Genomic DNA, 24,273 nt, shown 5'->3' with positions numbered 1-24,273 from the left:
CCTTGGCTCTGCCCTCACTCTCTCCTCTTCTTGATCTCCAACGTCATCCTACAGACCACCATCCTATGCTGCTTAACTACACTTTCCCCTGCCACCACTTTGCAGTCTTCAATCTCCTTCAGATCAACTCTTCTGCATAGGATGTAATCTACCTGTGTGCATCTTCCTCCACTCTTGTATGTAACCCTATGTTCCTCCCTCTTCTTAAAATACGTATTCACCACAGCCATGTCCATCCTTTTGGCAAAATCCACTATCCTCTGACCTTCTTCATTCCTCTCCTTGACACCATACCTACCCATCACCTCCTCGTCTCCATTGTTCCCTTCACCAACATGCCCATTGAAATCCACTCCAATCACCACTTTCTGTCCCTTGGATACACTATTCATCACTTCATCCAACTCACTCTAAAAATCTTCTTTCTCACCCATTGCACAACCAAATTGCGGTGCACATGCACTAACAACATTCACCATCACACCTTCAGTTTCCAGCTTCATAATCATTACTCTGTCTGATACTCTTTTGACCTCCCAAACACTGTTGATTTGCTGATTCTTCAGAATAACCCCTACTTCATTTCTCCTCCCATCCACACCATGATAGAACAATTTGAATCCACCTCCGATCCACCTGGCCTTACTCCCTTCCATTTAGTCTCTTGCACGCACAATATATCAACCTTCCTTCTCTCCATCATATCTGCTAACTCTCTCCCCTTACCAGTCATACTGCCAACATTCAAAGTTCCTACCCTCAGTTCCACTCTCTTTACTTTCCTCCTCTCCTCCTGCCTCCGGACACGTCTCCCCCCTCTTCTTCTCCTTCTTCTTCTTCAGCCAACAGTAGCCCAATTTCCTCCAGCACCCTGTTGGCTAACAGTACTGGTGGCAGTTGTTGTTAACCCGGGGCTCGACAGATCCGGTATGGAAATTTGTATTGTTGTCCGCATATTGATTTGGCAAAATTTTATACCAGATGCCCTTCCTGACGTAATCCTCCCCATTTATCTGGGCTTGGGACCAGCACAAAGAAACACACTGGTTTGTGCATCCCCTTTTGGCTGGGTTCTTATCTCTACTTCACGGTATGAACGTAAAATGCTTAATCAGTATGTGGAAATGCATGAAAGAGATGACAGTTTGAAATTACCTAAAACACTACTATCAAGGATTATGGTGTAAATCCATACTAACAATAAAGAGAGAGCGCTCTTTTCTTAGATTTTTCAGTCATGGAATTTGCAGATTATTTGAAAAAAAGTCTTGCCTTTCCTTGTTGCTATTACCTTTTCATATTGAAATTTTGCCCCTGTTTATTGCATTTCATAACCAAAAAAAGTATCAGAAATGGATGAATGAAAGATGCACCTTTGTTCATAGTTCAGTGTGCATTTATTAAAATTGTTAACGCTATGATGGTATTAACAGAAATATTTTGTAATGGAGCTAAATACGTGAAGAACACTTTCTCATTATGACAGCTTTTTGAATAAGAAAAGCTTCCCATGCTCTCATAGAGCCTAACATCAATATAATCTCTTTTTTTCGTACTCCTAGGCTGCTCTGGTGGGTGGGACCACAATGGTCATTGCTCATGTTTTACCAGACAAAGACACATCACTTCTGGAGGCATATGACAAATGCCGAGCACTGGCAGACCCCAAAACTTGCTGTGATTATGCTCTGCATGTTGGGGTTACCTGGTGGAGCTGTAAGGTGAGTTTACACACCTTAATTTTTTTCTGAGTTTTAACTTCTTTGTTTGCTTCCTGATTGTGAGACTGAATAGCTCTTAAGTTTTGTTTGGTGGTTGTTTGCCTATTTAGTGTTTAGGACACTGGTATACTTGAGTAAAATTCTCATTTAAGTCTCCTCCGTCCACTGCATTCAAATAATATAGTATATATATATTGCTGTTTTAATTTTAAGAGGATATTGTCCCAACAAAAATTATAATGGCTAAAGAACAGGACTCTGAACCACACATTTATGTAGCTTTGACACATCAGACATTGGTACACTTTTTAAATCTGATTATATAATAAAAGCACTAAATAAATAAAAAGTTGTCTGTGCAGGTGCCAGCAGCTTCTCCTTAAAGACAATGTTTATTTTTAGTTTAGCAGATTATCTGCAAATGTTCCCTTGAATTAATTAGACTCCCATCCAGGTTTGTTCCTGTCTTATTCTTGTATTGGTAGGCTCCAATATTCTAAAACCCAAACATTAGAAAAGTAAGTTTTAAAAATGTATGGATAATTTTTCTGCACTTGCAGCTATGCAGTAAAACAGATTTACAGTACTGTATGCTTTCTGATGTTAGCAGTTAGAGGCAGGCTTTGATTACAGCAGGGCGTCAAAGTCTGTCAATGTGTGAGAGCTTACTAGAGGAGTGTAGTATCAGTACTTCTTGTTTGCCTAACTTGCCAATTCAGCTTTTACTCTATATAGTAAATGATAAATGGAAACAGATATGATCAATCTTAAACCAAAATCCATGCACCTGTTTTCAACGGCTGCTTTTTTCTGTTAAGAATTGTGAAAAGCTGCAACTTATATTAAAGGTGCAACACAGGAAGTATCATGGGATGGGATTTCAGTCAATTACAGGGCAAAATCCTGTGTCTTAGGATAGTTTTGTATACAAGTTTTTAAAAATACCCATGAAACTATATTCTAAATGATTTGACAATGTCATATTTCTATAAAGGTGGGACTTTAGATAGATAGATAGATAGACAGACAGATAGATAGATAGATAGATAGATAGATAGCACTTTGTCCCCAGCAAGAAATCTTACTTTTTATAGAACTTTAATAATTAAATAAATCTCTCTATTATTAAAAAAAAAAACTTGGTAAGGAGACAAGATGTGATTTTCTCAGAAAGACACTTTCACGTCAAGCGAGACTAGACTTTGTGTCAAGAGATTTAACCACGCCCGGGGCCAGAAATAGACAAAGAGTAGATGACAAAGTAGAACATCGTAAAGAATTCAAAAACGTTGGTGCGATACACATGCAGAGCAGGTTAGAGATAATGGAAGTTGGAAAATTCGAAAGTCTCAAAAAAATTATAGTAAAGATTGCATTAGCACAAACAAATGGAAAATATTACTCGGTGAAATAACGGAACAGCGAAAAGAGATTGAATAGTGTTTGAGGATGTCTGGGGGAGAAGAGAAACAAGGCAGTGAGACAAAAGGACAGCTGCTGTACAGGCTTTTAAATGTTCGAAGCGCTGCACAAGATGCAGATCACGTGGCACGGCAGCAAGCCAGGAGCTGATCAAACGAAAAGGAGGTAAAAAAAAAACAAAACAATTTGTTTCCCATTGTATCACCATAAATGAGGGGTTTCTGAGGAACGACCGCGTCTCCTTGGGGTGTGTTCAGCCCCCTCTAGAATGACTAAAAAAATAAAACTCCAGTTATATTGCAGCATTATGCAGGAGTATTGCTGTTGGTATAAAGGAGCTCCAGTAGCATTTTCTGACACACTTCTGAATAATTTGTTGGCTGAAAGTCCATAATGCTAATGTGTCAGGGGGAGGATGTGCAGTATTGTTTATATTAGCACTCAGTTTTTATTATTTTTTTTTTTATTTATTGATTTTATTTGAAGAAAATAGCATTACATACAATCAAGTCAAACTTAACAAACCAGAATTCAACCCAAAGGAGAAAGAGAGGAGAGCCAAAAAGAGAAGAATTCTCATTTTGTTTGTTATTTGCTGTTTTCTTGCCATTATTACAGGAATATTGTCCAGGCATTACTTCAGAAAGTATAGCAACACAGTCATTTCCAACTCTGCTTTAAGGCAGACAGAGGGTTTTAAGTAACCAACAGAAGTTGGAACACCTGTCCAAATTGTTTTATTTACCTTGCAAGGCTTAATTTACTTTAATTGGTGCAGAACATCTGTAGGTTATAATCTATTAGTTGTTCCCTGAAGAAGGCCCATTTTTTTTTTTCAGTTTTTGCTAATCTAAATTTAAAATTTAAACCTCTGCCAGTTTACTGCTGTGGAATATGACCTGGACACAGACAGGCGGACACGTTAGTATTAACCCACACACGTTTATTGTGGTCTTCCATCCTTTACAAAAGTCAGCTCATAAGCCCCCAATACCTCTCAGTCCAGGCCAACACAATGCCTTCTCTCTCTTTCCTTCAGACCACCTCCTTCTCTCCTCCAGAGACCTTGTCCACTCTTCCTCTCGACTCACGTCCATCTCTGAAGGGAGGCAGCCCCTTTAAATAAGCACCCGGATGTGCTCCAGGTGTGTTCCCGGCAATCTCCCACCGACACGCCCCAGTGTGGCGGAAGTGGCTGCTGTCTCCCCGAAAGCACTCCGAGTGAGCCTGTTCCTCTTCCTCCTAGCACTTCCTGGTGTGGTGAAAGTGCTGAGGTCCAGGGTCCTCCAGGTATTGGGGTCCCCCTGGTGGTGACCACGGGCCCCTACAGGGTCAAGCTTTCCAGCTCTTTACCCGCGGCCCCCAGGGCTGTCACCCCCTCGAGGTCTGGAGGAGGAACAACCCTCCTCCGGTCTTCTCGGGCATCCCGGCTGGGTACCACCCCCATCCGGGTACCGCACTGCTTACCTTTTCACCATTTTAGGTCAGTTATTACATTTCAACCTATTAAAAAGGAAGAAAAACTGGAAAATCTGAGGTGTTCTAGATCTTTTGACCGGTAGTGTATTCTGAGCAAGTCTGTCTTTTATGTTACCTTTGTAAGCTTCCTTTCCTTCACTCAACTTTTTGTTAAGCACTTGCTTACACCCTTTAGAGTCTAATTGCGACTACTGTTTTCTTCTCATTTAGGAGAAAAATATTACTAATGGCAAAAAAAAAGAATATTGAAAAAATAATCATTCAAAATCATGTCTTAGGTTTTAATGTCAGCTAGAATTTATTTAGAAACATATATTTAACTGTTCTGTTAATAAGGGTACTAACAGCTCCAGCCTCTCTGAGCTTTGGTAAACTCTGCCTGATCTGCCTAAGTAAGGAGGACTGGCACAACAGTTGCTATGGAACTATGTTACAATAAAAATTTCTATGTGGCGTAACTTGGATCTCAGTACAAAGTTTTTATGCTCTCCCTACCTTTTAAAGACATTTCTTATTGTGCCATAAATGTCTTACTTGGTACATTTTGTTAACCGGGATAGGTAGCTGTGATTTATTCCATCAAGATTAATAAATAAAGCCTTTAGGTCTGAGATTATCTGTCTCTAGTGAAGGGGCAGTGGTCTCAAAACATGTTGGCCTTAATGAAAAATAGGAAAAAATACAATGATACAAATTTTTATTATGGATACTATGGCTTTACTGGTTTTGGACATTTAGATATTTAACACCATGAAGCTAAGTTTGTTGTAATGTGGAAGCTTTTGTGCTCAAGCAAAAATGTTGGACGCCTTTGTGCCCATGTAAAATATATTTAAAAAAAAAAAAGTGTAGGTTGGATAATTGTGAACATGTAACTTCTAATATGTGAACAAAAATTTTTGAAAAGTAACCTCACTGTTTGGGAGGCATGGTGGCGCCGTGGTAGCGCTGCTGCCTCTCAGGAGACCAGTGTTTGCGTCTTGGGTCCTCTCTGTGTGGAGTTTGCATGTTTACCTGTGTTTGGGTGGGTTTCCTCTGGGTGGTCCAGTTTCCTCGCACATTCCAAAGATATGAAAGTTACATGGATTGGTAATACTAAATTGCCACTTGTGTGTGGTTTGGTTGTGTGTGTTCACTCTGTGATGGACTGCGCCCTGTCCAGAGTTTGTTCCTGCCTTGTGCTCTGTGCTGACTGGGATACACTCCAGCACCCCCCATGTCCCTGTTCAGGACAAAGCCAGTTAAAAATTGACTGACTGACCTTGCTGTTTGTTTTATATTTGTATCAGCACCATATGCATATTGTGTAATTTTATAGAGTTCATGAAAACGGCAGTGTAGCTAAAACTGCTTTTTTGTCTTTCTCAAGGTACAAGCTGAAATGGAAACTTTGGTAAAAGAAAAGGGAGTAAACTCCTTTCAGATGTTCATGACCTATAAGGACTTGTACATGTTGCGTGACAGTGACCTGTATCAGGTGATGCGAACCTGCAAAGATATTGGGGCTGTGGCACGAGTCCATGCTGAAAATGGAGAACTTGTGGCCGAGGTGAGAATTAAAATATTCTATTACTATAACCATTATTAAATATTAGAATTCACTTACTAATGCATTGTTTATAAGTGGATGCTGAAAGGGTTTCTGATTTAATTTTCTTAACTGTTATTAATATTACTGGACAATCTTTTGATTTTCTCTTTTTATAGTATTTGCTTGAATGTAGACCTAAAACATTCTATTCTAGTACTACAGCTGTGGGCTTTGTTCATTGCTTTGAATGTGTCTGCTGTGGTTTATAAATATACCGTAACCTCTAACCTTGGGTGAAGTTTAAACAATATACTTTGTTTGGGTGTACATTGATTCATGATGTGAGAAAATCATTTTTTAATCATAATAAGGTGCATTTTTGTGGATTTGATTATTATTCATTTACTTGATGAGTGCAATTGGCCCAAAAGAGGCTCAAAGAAAGGGTTACTGTGCCCCCTGTTTTAATGTGAAAAAGCATTTACGAAACGCATTCTAATCTCTTAAGGTTCTTTTTACATTGGTGGACAAGTTAATACTGGGAATACCTAAATTATTAGCCTTGATTCATTGTGCAGTATTTACCTATTTTACATTCAGTCGTCACTGACACAGTGCACTTAGCCTAACACATTACACTTTATGGTGGTTAGCACTTTATTCTTACAGAGAGGAATACATTAGCAGAGGCCAGAAGCTGCTCTGCTTATGGGTCACACTCCTGCCAGGATTCACAGATGTGGCACACTGCACCCAGATAGCTACATTTAAAAATATTATCACATAAACCAAGGGTTTGCTTGAAAGTCTTCCCTTGCTGATTCATAGCAGTCCATATGCGAATCACTACCTCTGAAAGAAATTACCCTTAATAAACATAACTCATTATATTGACACTCATCAATCATTGCTAACTGTCAGTATGCAACAGGACAACTTCAGTGAAGTAATACCCAAATTGCATTTCAATTATTACTTATGTTTGCTTGAAGAAAAAATAAACATACATGTTAGACATAGACATACAATGGTAATAATATATTTTCTTTTACACTTGTGTATACTCCAGAATCCAATACTCTTTTAAATACATAAAATATGTTATCTCTCATATAAAACATAAATCATTGGTTCTTATGATCTAATGAGCTCATTAGCACCTGCCTGATGTTCCATTTATAGAATACTTTGATCACACAGTATCAGCTTTCTCTTATCAGCACTGTATTATAGATACAATCTTAGTCACACAAATTATTCACTTAAACATACATCTAAATAATCCCAAGTAAAAACACTAAAATAAAACACAATTAAATTTTACCATTCTCAGTATTTTTTTTATCCTCATTACACCCCATCCTTTTTGCTACATACGTCATTGCAAATATTTTATTGTTTCAATCTGTTTAATTCCTGAATTGGTTACACTAAGCTGTTGGTAGAAATGCTTTAGCTGCTACATTCTTTCAAAAATTTAAAAAGTTAAATAACATTCACCTATAAAAATGACCTGGCCTGAGATGGATACTTCATACAACCATCTATGCTCACATCATTGCCCTCACAAAGTTGCCCTATCCAGCTGTGGTCTTTTCTAGACTCTGAGCCTTGTTTTCCATTAAAGGCAGGCAGTACAGTAACTATGCTGGATAGTAGGTGTTAGCCCTAAAGGAAGGCATCAGCACTGCTCAATGCAAAGACACCAACAGGAACACATTTGGAGTCCAAGAACTGTACGAAAAGTTATGTTAACAGCTTTTTACCACCATCTGGGATCGTTGGTTTGCATCTGGGCCTAATAATTCACAAACTGAAAACTCACAGCCACTTTGTACTTCATCTCACTAATGTTAAAGTCTGTACTATATCCTGTAAATTACTAACATCCAAATTATCCCATGGTTTATCCTAACACCCAGTGCAATGTATATCCAATATGGTATCTGATCCTAATGTAAATCTTTAATACATTAATACTCAAATTTGTCTGGACATTCAGTACTGTGTTACTCCAATTGGTATATAAGTAAAATCTATACTACTCCTGTTGTGAAAAGTATAGTCATCAAACAAATGGTAATTGTTGTTAGTGTAAATAGCTCAAGTGTCTTTTTGTGCTTGCCACTTACTTCTTCATTACTTTAATAGTTCAAATCCTCTTTGAAAAACTTTATTGCATGAATATAAAATATCAAGATGTGGCAAATCTTGTTCTCACTCACATGTTCAGGTTACTCCTTGATGTTGTCAAAAAGTGTCAAAAGTGATCAGTTTCTCTCCCTCTGTGAGCATTAAGTATCTGTCTCTCTGGCCATTTGCCACCATTTTGGCTTCTTCTTGTTGTACCTCAGGCATAACAATCCAACATTTACCTCCTGGCTCAATCTGAAACTGGCTTACCTGTACTTAGTAGTATCAGTTTTCCCTGACATATAGTTAGAATTTTTTCTCCCTTGTTTGCTGACACATCAGCAATCACCCTTAGCAATAGTTTCCACTGCTTTGTTTTTCCTATTTGTACAGGTCTTGCGCATGTTTATTCCTCAGTTAAGTCTGCAAAAACAGGAACTTCCTTAAATGAAGTTTCCTACAGTGATAGGACCCTAAGACATATGGTCTAGAACTTTGAAACACACTGTACCTGTCGTCACTTCCTGTAGAGCGCTTGGCTGCAGGTACCACTTCCATTTTAGCATTGTCTGAATCTATGCTCTGCGGTGGGCTGGCGCCCTGCCTAGGGTTAGTTTCCTGCCTTGCGCCCTGTGTTGACTGGGATTGGCTCCAGCAGACCCCCCATGACCCTATATTTAGAATATAGCGGGTTGGATGATGAATGGATGGATGAATCGATGCTACACCTGTTTTGCCTATAACTGTCTCGTCTTTGACCTGTCCTTGGGTTGATAATCCTGTTCTCAGTCACCTAGCTACCATATCTACTGTAAAATCTTTTTTTTTTGTCTATATGAATGCTACATAGGCAGCCAACAGCTACTTTTCTAGAGGTGGGTAAGACTACTGTGCTTCTGAAAGTTGCTCACTCCAAAAACCAACAGGTACTCTGTTTCCCTGTCTTTTCTACTGCAAACTGCATGTTGCTACATTAGATGTCTCATGCACATCAGGCATGAGCAGATCTCCTGAAGATAATAAATAGTCCAAGCTCCTGATATTCTCTATGGATTTCTTGTAGTTTCTCAAAAGCTAGCTGCTACAACTGGCCCCACTTAAAGCCAGCTTTCTTTATTGTCACACCATACAGTGGTGCTTAAAAGTTGCAATAACTGCAACTAAACGTTGCCGGTAACGTTTTTATCATTCCTGCACACCGGCTTGGAGGAGTTTTAGCCCATTCCTCCGTATAGAACAGCTTCCACTCTAGAATGTTGGTGGGTTTCCTCACATTAACTGTTTGGTTCAGGTACTTCCACAACATTTCAATTGGATTAAGGTCAGGACTTTGACTTGGCCATTCCAAAACATTAACTTTATTCTTCTTTAACCATTCTTTGGTAGAACAACTTGTGTGCTTAGGGTCGTTGTCTTGCTACATGACCCACCTTCTCTTGAGAATCATGGACAGATGTCCTGACATTTTCCTTTAGAATTCTCTGAAATAATTCAGAATTCATTGTTCCATCAATGAAGGCAAGCCATCCTGGCCCAGATGCAGCAAAACAGGCCCAAACCATGATACTACCACCACCATGTTTCATAGATGGGATAAGGCTCTTATCCTGGAATGCAGTGTTTTCCTTTCTCCAAACATAACGCTTTTCATTTAAACCAAAAAGTTCTATTTTGGTCTCATCCATCCACAAAACATTCTTCTAATACCCTTCTGGTTTGTCCATGTGATCTTTAGCAAACTGCAGACAAGCAGCAAATTTTTTTTGGAGAGCAGTGGCTCACTTCTTGCAACCCTGCCACGCACACCATTGTTGTTCAGTGTTCTCCTGATGGTGGACTCATGAATATGAACATTGGCCAATGTGAGAGAGGCCTTCAGTTGCTTAGAAGTTACCCTGGGGTCCTTTGTGACTTTGGCGTCTATTACACGCCTTGCTCTTGGAGCGATCTTTGTTGGTCGACCACTCCTGGGGAGGGTAACAATGATCTTGAATTTCCTCCATTTGTACACAATCTGTGTGACTGTGGATTGCTGGAGTCCAAACTTTTTAGAGATGGTTTTGTAACCTTTTCCAGCCTGATGAGCATCAACAACTGTTTTTCTGAGGTCCTCAGAAATCTCCTTTGTTTGTGCCATGATACACTTCCACAAACGTGTGTTGTGAAGAGCAGACTTTGATGGATCCCTATTCTTTAAATAACACAGGGTGCCCACTCGCACCTGATTGTCATCCCATTGATTGAAAACATCCGACTCTAATTTCACTTTCAAAGTAACTGCTAATCCTAGAGATTCACATACTTTTGCCACTCACAAATATGTAATATTTGATCATTTTCCTCAATAAATAAATGACCAAGAATAATATTTTTGTCTCAATGGTTTAACTGGTTTCTCTTTATCTACTTTTAGGACTTGAGTGAAAATCTGATGATGTTTTAGGTCATATTTATGCAGAAATATAGAAAATTTGAAAGGGTTCACAAACTTTCAAGCACCACTGTACATAGGTGTTACAATTTTCTCCAAGTCGGAATGAAATTCATCCAGTAGCCCAGCAAGCATACAAAGGACTATACATCCTTTTTACTGTTTGGAACAGGAACTTTTAAAATGCTTTCCACAGTTTTCTCAGGTATGCATTTTTCCTTGCTTATCCAACAAGTTTCAAAAGAATTTACCGCTTTCACTGGCCCTTGCACATTCTCCTCATTCACCACCTATCAACTCTCTCCCTTATAAATATAAGCTCCCATATATAAATAATCTTCTGCAACTTTTCACCCACTATGTCAGTGTTATCTCCTGATAGCATGTTGTCATGTACATAGTGAAAAACTTGACCCCTTCTAGATCTTTGCAGTTGGCTAAGTCTCTTACTGCAGTACTATGGCAAAAATCTGGGCTATGTAGATAGCCTTGGAGTAACACTTGGAATGTGTGAAATCTGTCCTCCCATGTCAAAAGCAAACTTATTTTGGCTTTCCTTTTCATTTGGAATAGAAAATAAATATTTTCAAGGTCAATTACTGCATACCACTCCTTCTGTTTCTGCATTATCCCTTCCACTGTAGTTAGCAATGTCAAGTACTGCACCTGGCATAGGTGATGCCATTCTGTTCAAAGCTCAGTAATTCATTGTCACCTGTCACAAGCCATCTGGATTTTTTAATTGCAATACTGAGAGCTGAAAAGGTTTGTGGCCGAGCTGATGACCTCCTACTCTTAGTAACTTTTGTACTTTTCACCTACCTCCTTGTGCCCTCGTGGCAACATGTGTTATTTAGTACAGTCTGCCCTCTCTGGTTCAAGAATCTCCAACAGCCTCTATGTTGCATACCCTATTTCCACCTTTTTACTGCACAAAGTTCCAGTGTTTTTATTCCAAGACAAAATTTACCTCACTCTGCCTGAAATGTCTGTCATTTTAGAAAGTCTGTGCCTAAAATGTACTAATTTACATTAGAGATCAACAGCAATGGATTAAAAATGACTCTTCAATTTACAGTGAGTTTCACTTCAATGAGCTTAGCTGGTGTTTCACTCCCACTCAAACCTCTTTCCTCTTCATCTGGAACATCATAAAGTCCTGCTCAATTATTTCTGTAGTTAAACACTCCAAGTTACAGTCCCCATTCTTTCACTAATTATGCTGCTTCATGCAGATCTTTCTATGGTTCGTCTTCCTCTGCTATCTCACTCCTATCATTTCATGAACACTAATTCCTATAGCTTTGCCGTCTGTTAGTGGTTGGCTGTCCCTACCTTGAATGCCTTTGAATGTGTTTTCAAGCTTTGGATTATTATTCATTGCTCCTAACTAGCTTAGTTCACTCTGTTAGTCTTACATGTTCTTTTCCCTTGTCGTATACTCTAAGAAGCCAAGTAACAAGTTTTTCTCCTGGCGTTTTGTCTATTCTGTCATCCTAAATTCAAAGTTCACCCTGAGGAAAATCTCTTTGTAAGGTTTGAGCAACTTATGTGGACAGTCTCTGTTGATCTTGTCCTAAGGTCTAACTATATTCATGCACAGATCTAACAGCTACGGAATTATTTGGATTATATGCTGGGGATATGAAAGCCAAGGATAGGGATGACCCTTTTCTTCCTGACACCCTAAGTTTTTCTCCCAGTTATTCTCCTTTTCTGACAAATAGTGTGTTCTTATGGTGGGTTCTTACGTTAACCCTAGTCTTATTTTTTTATTCACTCTTTGAGTGACTTTTGCTATTCTATAAGAGAGTTCTTCACATTTCTCCTGTCTCTCTTGACTCGAGTTTGCCATAGTTTTTAAACACTCTGTAACCATTACATTGCCACACTCTATTTTATCTACTTTAGCTGTTCACGCATCTTCTCTTTTAACTCCTCATTTTATCTTTCAAACTTACTGAGGGCAGTAGTGAGCAGTCAGCCAACTGTTTCTACTACTATCCTCTCTCCCTTCTTCCATTTTAGTGACTTTAAAGCCAAAAACACTCTGCTTACATTGTCTGGAGGGGTCTACCACTAGTTCTGGCACAGTTTCCTAAACACTTCAACTATAGGTGACCAAATTTTTCATCTCTGGCCAAAAAGAAAAAGCTGACACACTGCATTCACTCTTATATTTAGACAGACCGCCATTTACATTGCATTCTAATGATCCCATTGAAGCTTATATTCTTTTCTTCTATAATTTGGATTTGTTGCCTGTCCCCAGGATACCCCCAAAAGTTCAAGGAACCTCCCACAAAATCCTGCTGACTATGAGTTCTTAGCTGTCTTTTGTTATTTTCCTATTAATTCACATGTTATAGAGTTTTCTTCCTTAATTGTATCCTAAATTGCACCAGTGTTAGGCATTGAATCTGCAGAAAAACTGAACTTGAGGTATATGTTATTGTTTACATATTAAGAAAAACTTCACACTCAACTCCATGGGAAAGCTGACCATGAACATTTTACAGCTTGTAAACCGCTGCAGATGGGATCACAGTAACCTTCATGGCACTGCAGAAGCATGCAGTGGCAATACATGTGTATGCAGTTGCTGGTCATCACTGTAGTTGTATGTCATATCTAATAGCGGAGAGTGATGGCAAAGCAGATAAAGCAGCCATCACAGTTAGTTACACTGAACTGAGAATACAAGTAGAATTTATTGAATTATACTCAACAACCAGAAAAGATGTGTGAGTAAACAAAACAGAATACTCTGAACTACAAAATACCTACTCATCATAAAATGAACTGTATACTAGTATTTCAACAAATCCAATTAAAATTACAAGTCACCATTGAGAACAAAGTTACTGCTAAATTTGAATTATCATTGCTGTGTGTCTCCCAGATTGTGTTCACCGATTCCTGTTTTTGTTTTTTATGTCTCTTTTGTCTAGTTTAAAGTATTTTATGTTTGTTGTAACTATTTACTGTACGCTTATACTGTCCTATTTTTGTACTATTATGTTTCTATGTGTAAATCTTTATTCTTCTGGGCCCCTCTTGTTTTATGGGTGGTACCTCTAGAGATGAGTCCCCCCTGATGTCACCACATAGTTATGTTTGAGCCAAGATTTCCCTCCCTGGCTGAGGTTCAAACTCCTCTTTTATGTCTGTCTTGTCCATTTTTGATTCTCTTGTTTATGTTAATATTATTGATCACTTAGTTTTTATCTGTGAATATATCTTTTAATATGTTACATGTAGGGTGGCACAGTGGTGCAGTGGTAGCACTGCTGGCTCACAGTTAGGAGACCTGGTTTCGCTTCCCGGGTCCTCCCAGCGTGGAGTTTGCATGTTCTCCCCCGTGTCTGAATGGGTTTCCTCCAGGTGCTCCGGTTTCCTCCCACAGTCCAAAGACTTGCAGGTTAGGTGCATTGGTAATCCTAAATTGTCCCTAGTGTGTGCTTGGTGTGTGTGTGTGTGTGCATGCCCTGCAATGGGCTGGCGCCCTTCCCGGGGTTTGTTTCTGGCCTTGCGACCTGTGTTGGCTGGGATTGGCTCCAGCAGACCCCCGTGACCCTGTAGTTAAGATATAGCAGGTTGGATGATGGATGGATGTTACATGTATTTTGTGGGTGGTCCCCCAAGAGATCAGGTGACCTGCCCATCACCATCAAGGGACTGTCAATAAAGGCTGGAGAAAACCTTATAGTCCCTTGTAGTTCATTGAGTATGTTTGGTGATTTTGGTAGGTTATAGAGAGTTATTGGGCCTTTATGTGAATTTACTGGATATTTGACCTTATGCTCTGTTTTTGACTTCGTCTTCTGGACTTGTGTTTGTGTGACTTGTTTGCCTTGGATTGTGCTGTTGTTTCAAGCAATTCAGTTTTGTCTTTTTTGGCTTATTTATATTACAGAGCCTTTTTGTTGAAAAAAAATATTTTTTTATAAAAGTTCTGTGTTTTTTGTTTTTATTAAAAGCTGTGGTTTGATGATTTCTCCCTTCTAGTGGGCATTTTAAGGTTTGTTTGGGACTTTTCATACTTAGAAACCCAAGTTCATGGCAAATGCTTGAGCAGTTCTTCTGGCTGTTTAGGTCAGAGCAGAAGGTGAGCTCAAACATGACACACCTAAGTCTTTTGCAGTTGTAAGCATTGTTGTTTTTTTTTCAGATTTACTGGCTTTTTGAAATTTTACTGCTTTGTTTTCAGTTTATGACTGCCTTTTGATCAAGTTTTTTTTGTTCCTTTTTTGGAGTTTTGATATTTTTCTCCTTTTGCTAAATTGCCTTAATTTTATTAAGATCCTTTTTGTAGACTGTGTCCTTGTGCTAGGTTTTATGTTTTTTCTTTCTTTTGGAAAGCACTCTGGGGTGAGGCCTAATCCAGGCAGGCCATGAGGCCTGGCCTAGCTTGTGAAAGCTTTTGGAGGCCTCACACCCTTTTTACCACGGATTTCATTCCAGCTCACAACAATAATTGCATCAAAGCATGCTTTCAACAAAAAATAATGTACAGGCAGAACATTTAACATGGATTTACAGTGTCATGGTTAATTTGCTCAATTCACTTTTGTGTGAGATTTCTCCTGATGCTATTTGCAAGCCATGGTCAGGTAGATTGTAAAGCACAATCAAACAACAAAATCTGATTTGCAACCTTCTGAATGATCACAAAAAATCAGCACTGTAGTACTTTACTGATATGTGATTGTGTACATTTAACTGCAAACACTCTGCTGATGAAGCCATAGAAATTACAGTACACATTACCTCACTGAGCTATTTTGCCCTTATAAAGGGGCGTGAAATAAACCTTAAAGATTACTGGATTGCAAGTGCATTCATACCTTCTCTAACTGGAAATACAACCTCTGTAAAGAGAGTTACTGGTAATAAATTATATACATGCAAAACATATTTATAAAAATATACATGTTTATGTATACTGTATCTCAAAAGCTGATGTCAGTAAAAAAGCTTAATACTGAAGATAATAACATTTAAACCCAATCACAGGAAGTAATGATCCTTTTCAACAAACTTTTTACTGAAAGTCTTTTATTCTTCTCCCCATCACCACATGACACTGAAGGAACACAAGCAGCTGATAAAACTGCTATACACCACTTCTCAGATTATAGGGTGCCATCTTCCCAATGCAGATTCCTGTGCCGCCTCCAGACTAAAATGTAAATTTCTCAGAAACATTATGTAACTAGTTGCCACCTCCACCTTATACTCATTCTCCTTCCATTGTCTAAATAGGTTTCCTTGGGACCCGATTTCATTACCCACACTTAACCAAAAGCTGTGAGATACATGAACGTAACATCTTCACTCAAGGCACTAGCCCTGATTTGCTGAATGTGTCTTAAGTCTGATTTTATCAGACTGATTGTCTTTGGGCATTGGGGGAGGCTTTATTTATAGAAAGTCACCAAATCAAATTCTAAGAAAAAGAGAAAGTTATTTGAATAAATAAATCTAAATATTAAACCAGGAAAAGCACAGTAGAGGTCAGTTGAACAATCCATAGACATTCAGCAAGTTGTGTTAAATTCAGTTTAATCTACCTTAATTTATTTTACTATTCCAGACTTCTGTTTACAAGTTCATAGCAATATATACATTGTAACTACAAGGGACATTCTTGTACTAACACTCATGACCAAGAATAATGGCAAGAAAGCCAAAGTTTATAGAATTGTAAATAAATAAAGAGAGGGATGAACACTTGGAGAACAGAAAAGTACAACAATAAACAGAAGATAATGGTACTTGCAGCCTTTCTGAGCTTGAACCCTTATCTAATAGGAGAGGCAGCATGTAATTGTTGACACCAAGTTTCTCACTAAAAACTCCCTTTGACTCCAGAGTGTGTCTTTGTACAGCTACATCATCTCATTAATTGTTATCACTGTGTTGCTTTAGTATATTCAAAAGTATAATTAGAATAATGTTCATCTGCCTGTCTTTTTGTGATATTTTAAAATAATTTTAATTGCAACTAGGGGGCTTTGCCCCCTGCTCACTTTGGTCAGTAACCTCCCAGCTTGTGCTACGCGCCAGCCACTTCACGTCTCTTCCACTCGCGTATGTGGATTTCATTTTCACCAAACAACAAATCTTTTAATTCTCGCGTATAGGCCTCTTCATTGTGAAGAAACACAACTTTTCCCTGATGGAAACACAAATCAGATGATCTACAAGTCTCCGACTTAAAGTTTAAATCTGAACAATATATTTGATCTTTTTTCACTGTTCTGTTATTTCACCGAGTAATAATTTCCATTTGTTTGTGCTAATGCGATCTTTACTATTATTTTTTTGAGACTTTCGAATTTTAGTACTTTTATTATCTGTAACCTGCTCTGCTTGTGTTTCACGGCAACGTTTTTGAACCTCTTTACGACATTCTACTTTGTCGTATACTCTTTGTCTTTTATTTCTGGCCCTGGGCATGATTAAATCTCTTTGCACAAAGTCTTGTCTTGTGGGACTTGAAAGTATCTCGTTGTAGGCTAAAAAGTCTTGTCTCATCCCAGGATTGTTTTATATAATAGAGTGATTTAAAATATAGTGTACTTAAATCTTTTTTTTGCTATCTTAAAAAAGTGACAGCCATGAATTTACAAAAATGCACACTGTGAAAACAAAAATAGGAAGCACTTGCTTAGATTGAAAATAAAAATCTCTCTGCTGTAGATTTGATCAGGTCATTTAAATTTAAAATAGTGGTTAGGTGGTGGGAAATGGATAAAGGCTTTTAGGAGCGGTAGCTGGCCGTTGGGTGGAGGGTCAGCCAGTGATGTCTGGGCCAGTGATGATCTCATCATTTATTTGCTCAAATTCCTGTGATAGGAAGATGATCCCTGAGCTTTCAATTCATACAGTGGTGTGTCAGAATCTAGGGAGGAAGGTAAAACATTAACCTGTATACATATTAGACAAAATGTCAGCATGGCTGGCAGTATAATTCTTCTTTAAATTATTTGTAATTCATTTCACATTAATATAATATTTTTAAAAGATTGTAGGCTATGATTGACAAGGCTGACTAAAAGAAGTGTGCGAGCACTGTGCCTTAATTACAATAATACCTGTTATCACAGAGTTCCCTTGTTCTCCGATGTTGGTTGTAAGAAACGGTTTTATCTTACATTTCTTCTTGTATTAACTGTGTATGTATCAAATTATCTAAAATACTAAAAGATCCACTGTTTGATCCTGGAACCTATTCTAATTTTTCTAAGCAGATGGATGAGATTTTATCAATATTGGGCTGTAATCTAAGGTGAGAGCACAACTTTAAGTGTGAATTATTCCTGTTTATGCAGATTTCAGGTGTTTGGATGAAGGAGCTTTCAGCAGTGCATCAGATTCGACAGTGAGCAGGACATACTGGTAACACCATGGGGAAAACTTTAACATCCTTTAGTCTGTAATCCATCCAAAGTTATTCCTTCTTTGAAACAGTACACAACAGGGCTACCTGCCAAACGCCTGCTCTGTGAACACTTGTTTCTTTACCTAGAATGGAGCTTGTGAATATTAGTGCTAAACTGTCTAACTGCATTAGAGAAATTCTGTTTCCAACAAACCCACTTAATTCACTTCAGAGTTGCAGGGAAGGGTCTATCCTGGCCTCATCACAAGCAAAATGATGTTTAATGATATTATAACCTATTTTCACATAAAGATAATTATGAATATTTACAAGATACCTACAGTGTAAGGGTCTCAGCATAACTGCACAATACTTAATATTTTGCTTTAGGCATTTAGCTTAACAAAAATAACATTAGGGTCACATCACAAACTCATGTCAAGTCAATTTTATTTATAGAGCATATTTAAAGCAACAGAAATTGACCAAATTTCACATTCTGTTATGTTAAAAGGTACAGTTATGAGTCAGATTTCTTAGTCAGATGGCTGTCTTGCTTTTCCAAACTGGTGAACATTAAAGTGGTACCAGGTTAAAAAAGAAAAAAAAGATAAACAGAAAAAGGTAAATCTAAAGTAGTTGGACCTGGTATGGCCTTTATTTTATAGCAAACATACCTGCTACAAAAATAGGGTGAATAACCAACACTCTGGGGGTGGCATTTCTGTATTTGTTAGAAGATGGGTCAACAGCTATTAGAGTGCTGTCTAGATGAACATATGATTAAGAGTGCTCTGGCTACTAAGTTTTTAAAGTCCTCCCTATGTGATCACTCTGCATGTATTAGACTGGTAAAGAAATTAGGGGAAGTGGCCAAAAGACAGAAAGAACCTCTTTAGACTACGACCTTGATGCGCAGAGCATCTATAAGGGCTTAGGGGAGTCATGTATTTTATATTAAACAACTGATGTTTTAAGAATAAGAAAGGATGTCCTCCCGTTAATACAATTTTAGAGTTCAGGATTGCATTGAGAGCTGGGGCTTCCCTAAGGAGCTTTGTGGAAAAGCTTACAGGAATTTCTGACACTATGCTTTAGTGATTTCTGCAGAAATAACTCTAAACTGGAATATAAATTAGCCCCCTACCCAGAAGCCCTTTAAGGTTAGAGTCTAGAGGAAAGTCTGCCAAAGTGGTGTTTAGGACTTAGGAGAGAACGTAATATATTTAAATTAGGTAATAAATATAATGTATCTATTAGTCACATGTAATAAGACATTAACAAAGGTTTCTTTTGGTCTTAACACTTAGAAAGCATCAGTAAAGTAAGTATTTCTGTCCAATGTGACATACTAAAATAAGTTCACTTTGGTGGCTTAAGTGAGTGATAGTCTGTCTTTCAATGTTGAATATTTCAGTATCAGACTCCTTAATGCTTAATAAGAACAAATGAAGCTCTTATATTCACAAGTAATTTTACACAAGCCCTTAATATGCCATACTGCATTGAGATGAATAACAACTTTGCTGATTCTCTGTAAATATTATTAAGACCATAACAAGCCTTGGCAAAGGTCTTACTATATAACAGTATGTGACTAATACATGCTTTATAGGTAGTACCTAATCAAATTTACATTTAAGATTTTTCCTTTAAAGATTTACCATTGTTGTTTCTTGTCCTAGTGTGTGGATATAAACACAGGAAACTTCAGTTTCTGTATTACATCTTGCCTGAAGAAGGGGCCTGAGTTGCCTCGAAAGCTTGCATATTGTAATCCTTTTAGTTAGCCAATAAAAGGTGTCATTTTGCTTGGCTCTTCTCTGAGATATAGACAAAAATTCTAACAACATTCACCCATGTCTTATCAAAATATATATTACTTAGTCTTCAACAGATGATAGAGAATTAACTAAATAGATTAATTATAAATAAGCTGTTTCTTAATTAAACCCAGGTAAGTAATTGGTTAGTAACAGAGGTTAACACTGTTGGTTTCTAGCTATACCTGACTACGTTATAGTGATCCCAGGTCAGTCTGCATAAGACATACTGAAAGGACACCATGTAAGGTACACCAGGCTAAAAATAAACTGGTCTTTCTTTTGCTTCCAGAACTTGAATTTGCTGGAATGTTGACTTGCTGTAATTAGATGTACCATAGAAATGCTGGCTAGTAGCTGATGCATATCTGAAGATGGTGAATCTGTGCTTCAAAAACTGTCTTGTGCAAAGAAATGTGCATTGTTGTTACCCAGCAGGATAGATTCAACTGGCCATAGTTCAAACATTAATTAATGAGAGATATTGTTGGTTTCCATTTGTGTTAATCAGTTTCAAACTACTATGTTTTTTTGTTTACAAATTTGTCTCTTTATGTGTTTTAATTCTCTATTTTGTAAAATTTATACTTACACTTTACCTGTGAACTTGTCACAGTGATCTATGCCAGCACACAGTAGAGAGCACTATATGAAAATGAACTGAATTGAATTGAATTCATGTGCTTTATGGGGGTTTCACTGTTCTGGTATAATTGTTAATGTGTATCAGAAAGAACAAGACAATTTATTTTATTTTTTTTTTTTTGCATTTCTTTGGTAGCCAGTGTTTGCGTTGCTTAGTGCACAAGAAACCATTCCTTCATATGTTTACCTCAATTTGTTAGAAATCAGTTGGGGCTGTTGACTGTCTTATCTTATCTTAAAACTGATAGGTTTCTTGTAGGACTCTATTTGTGCTGAGCAGTGAGTTGACTCTCTTCTGTTACTCTGCACAACCACTTTCTTCAGCAGCCTTCTTGCAACTACAGGAACTCTTTTGGTTGAATGTGTTTTAATTGACTGTGTGTCTGATTACTATGGGATAAAAGGACATTTTCCCTTACTATTTTTGCCCATAGTCTTGGCTCTACTCTCATTCTCTCAGTGGAGTTCTATTTTGTTAGGTTTTGGTGTTTTTTTGTTCCTGCTTTCTTTAACTTTCTAGTGTTTTTTTTTTTTCTTTCTACTGTAGTTTGATTATGAACTCATGTTATATAAGTTCAACTTGATTGTAAGCAATGTTATTTTCTCAAAAAAAAAAAGTTTATTACTTGTCCAACTCATTGTGTTCTTTTAGTCTTGCCCATTTTCCGTCTAAGTTGCGTTCACACAACCACACAGCTATTACCTGCTTACCTGCTCTAAGCTGCGTTGTTCACATATTTGATAGTGTCGCTGAATCAGTAGTCATTTTTTTGGGCATATAGGGATATCTAATAATAAAGTCACCTTTGTGTATGTTCTTTCTATATATGAATGAATTCTGACTTGCCAGCTGGCAACAGTAAACACAGAAGTTCATGGCATCTAGTGATGGTGAAAGCAGCCCACCGCCTACCATTAACTCTGTATGATTCTGAACAGATCAGAACTTTAGTTTTTTGCATTGATATCAGTTTCAATTTTGACTTATCTATATCCTTGCTATCTAGAAATTAGTATATACTTCACCAGTGTACAGGGAACTGCTATTGACAAATGTACAACACAACAACAGAAAAAATGTATTTCGTGTAAAGCCCAAAAATACACAAGGAATGTTTCAATGGGCTTTAACAGGCCTTGTTCTTTGACAGACGCCAGCAATGGGGTTCTCTAAGAAGACAAGGAAAAAAAAAAAAAAAAAAACACTTGTGGGAAACAATGGAAGAACTCTTGGGAAAGGCAATTCAGAGAGAGACCCCTTCCAGGTAGGTTGGGCATACAATGGATGTCAAAAAATGGGATAAATACAATACACAAAACAGAGCACAAGTAATTCTCTTCAGAGTCTGTCATTGTAACCTCAGAATTACAATACAAAAGTACAAACTACTTTGTTCATGCACAGCCCCTCACCAAATGCAGGCACATACAGTATAGCCATGACACTGTCAAGGCAAAATTCAAGAATATATTATACCACTCACTAAATACAGAAATATCACATATGAGGATACAGATTTGTCCAAATCTCTCTATTATAAAAAGAAATCCTGGAAAGTAAAACCAAGGCGACGATACGTGATCTTCTCGGAAGTTCTCAGTAGATATTTAAAAGACCCGTGAGACAAAAGAGACTTGCCACGGAACGTCTTGCGGGGACCGTGAACATGAGACTTGGTGCCAAGAGATTGTCCCAGGGCCGTCTCACAGGGATGTGGAACATGAGATTCTTGAAAGACACGCCCTACTTACAAAAGATATAATATAAGAGCACACCCATCAAAAAACAGTCAGTCGCAGTAAAAGCACGTAGTGCACACAGATCCTGTGCTCTCAACATATATAAAGCGTATAAGGACAATATGGAGAATAGAGAGCCAAAGGCGTTGGAGAGAAAAAAAGGCAGATAAGAGATTATGAAAGCAGTATAATTCAAAAGGCTCAAATAAACGATGGCGCGATACACATGCAGAGAAAGGTACAGAATATGAAAGGAGTAAAATTAGAAAGTATTGTAGCATCCCAGCCAAGTTGAGGCCTTTTTGGTTTTAAGTGACTGTTCGGTCTGATTGAGGGAGGGTGGAGTACAGCATGGAAGACTGATAGCGGGGTATTGATTGATGTGGTAAGGGGGGGAGAGACCCGGGGTATGAGGGATTGGAGAGGGTGCTAGACAGTTGTGTTTCGGGTTATGAAGTCAGCGATTGTTCAAGTAAAACTTTTATGACACTTTATCATGTCAGTCGCTACAGTATCAAAGAAAAGATAGAAAAGATCGCATTACCACAAAGCAAAAGGTGATTAACCATCAGAACCAGGTGTAATTGAAAAAAGACAAGGACAAATCGAGTTCAGAAATAAAAGGCAAAGAGTAGACAACAAAGTCTTTTTGAATTTGCATCATTCAATGCACAAAATGTGGATTTACACAATAATAGACAATACGCTATGAGAATCTGTGGTCCCGGAACAGTTAAAGCAATGACAAGTTGAATTTCAAAGAATACACAATTCAATCAGGTGTATATTTATGATCATGGAGAAGGGATGCAAATTTTAACAGGCAAAAGAAAGGTTATATATATATATATATATATATATATATATATATATATATATATTCCACGAATAACATTACACACCAAAGGAGATTGTGATACGCCATTCGTATTAAAATGTTTACAGTTTTCTGTGAGAATAGCTTTTGCTATGACAATCAATAAATCACAGGGACAAACATTAGAAAAAGTTGGATTATTTATTAGAGAAACAAAAACAATATTCACTCATGGGCAGTTATATGTTGCGTTGTCACAATGTGTCTCCAAAAATATTGTTTTTAATGAAGCTTTTAAGTAAAAGTGCAAATAATTAAATTGAAACAATTTCAAAGAAAAAAAAATTAAAATTGTATATCTGATTAACCAAACACAGGGGTTGGCAAGCGTAGCGAGCAGGGGGCGAAACCCCCTAGTACATCAAAAACAAAAACCATCAAATACATCAAAAGCAAAGTAGAAGCTAATTAAAATAAATAAAAAAACAACACCTGTCCGTCTGCCAATTGTAGAACCACAAGCCAGATTTCTCTTATCAGTGGCATCCAAAAAAATAAGAATTAAAAATAAAAACACAAAAAAAATTATGAACATTTTCATAATGTTGAATTATACTTTGATAACTTCTAAGTAGTTTTTTTCTATACATATTGATCATATGTAAGGACACAAAATATTTATGCATAAATTGTGCATTCACATATCGAGAAGATGAAGACAAGTTAAAGCAAATCCGCATGATTTCAATAATAACTATTCGTGAACAAAATAAAATTAATTTTTTATTTTCTGTAGTCACACACATTTCATAGAATGCCTTGTCTCACCCAAATGATAATCATCTTCCTCTGCTGTTGGAGGAGCTTCATAAACTCCGTATTTCAGTGGCGGCTCTCTGAAGTGCGCAGACCTGGAACTGGTCAGATCTCTGTAGTTGGGTACACCTTTTATTGGTCTGGCGGCTCTGATGGCTGTCATACTTGGGAAGTAGCTGTTGCTGCGGAGGATCAGCTCATTCCGATGGTGTCCTTGTCTCTCCTTTCAACAGCGTATTATGAGATTCAGATTAAGGCACTCTCTGTGTGCTTTGTCTGTTGTCTCAGTGTATGCTTGGTGAGGGAGACTTTTCATTTGCAACTTCAC

The 24,273-nt window shown here is 37.7% G+C and overlaps 1 protein-coding gene across 2 annotated transcripts in view; it reads left to right on the top strand.

Moving 5' to 3' along the window:
* Positions 1-24,273, top strand: part of LOC120525750 (dihydropyrimidinase-related protein 5) — a 215,140-nt gene that overhangs the window by 141,171 nt on the left and 49,696 nt on the right. For both annotated transcript variants that reach the window (XM_039748319.1, XM_039748320.1), the window contains exons 3-4: positions 1,563-1,721; positions 5,992-6,171. In XM_039748319.1, the coding sequence (XP_039604253.1) occupies positions 1,563-1,721; positions 5,992-6,171 (339 nt within the window). The remainder of the gene's footprint in view (positions 1-1,562; positions 1,722-5,991; positions 6,172-24,273) is intronic.

The sequence above is a fragment of the Polypterus senegalus genome, chromosome 3 (genome assembly GCF_016835505.1).
Source record: "Polypterus senegalus isolate Bchr_013 chromosome 3, ASM1683550v1, whole genome shotgun sequence".
NCBI lineage: Eukaryota > Metazoa > Chordata > Cladistia > Polypteriformes > Polypteridae > Polypterus > Polypterus senegalus.
This window is presented reverse-complemented; position numbering and strand designations above follow the sequence as displayed.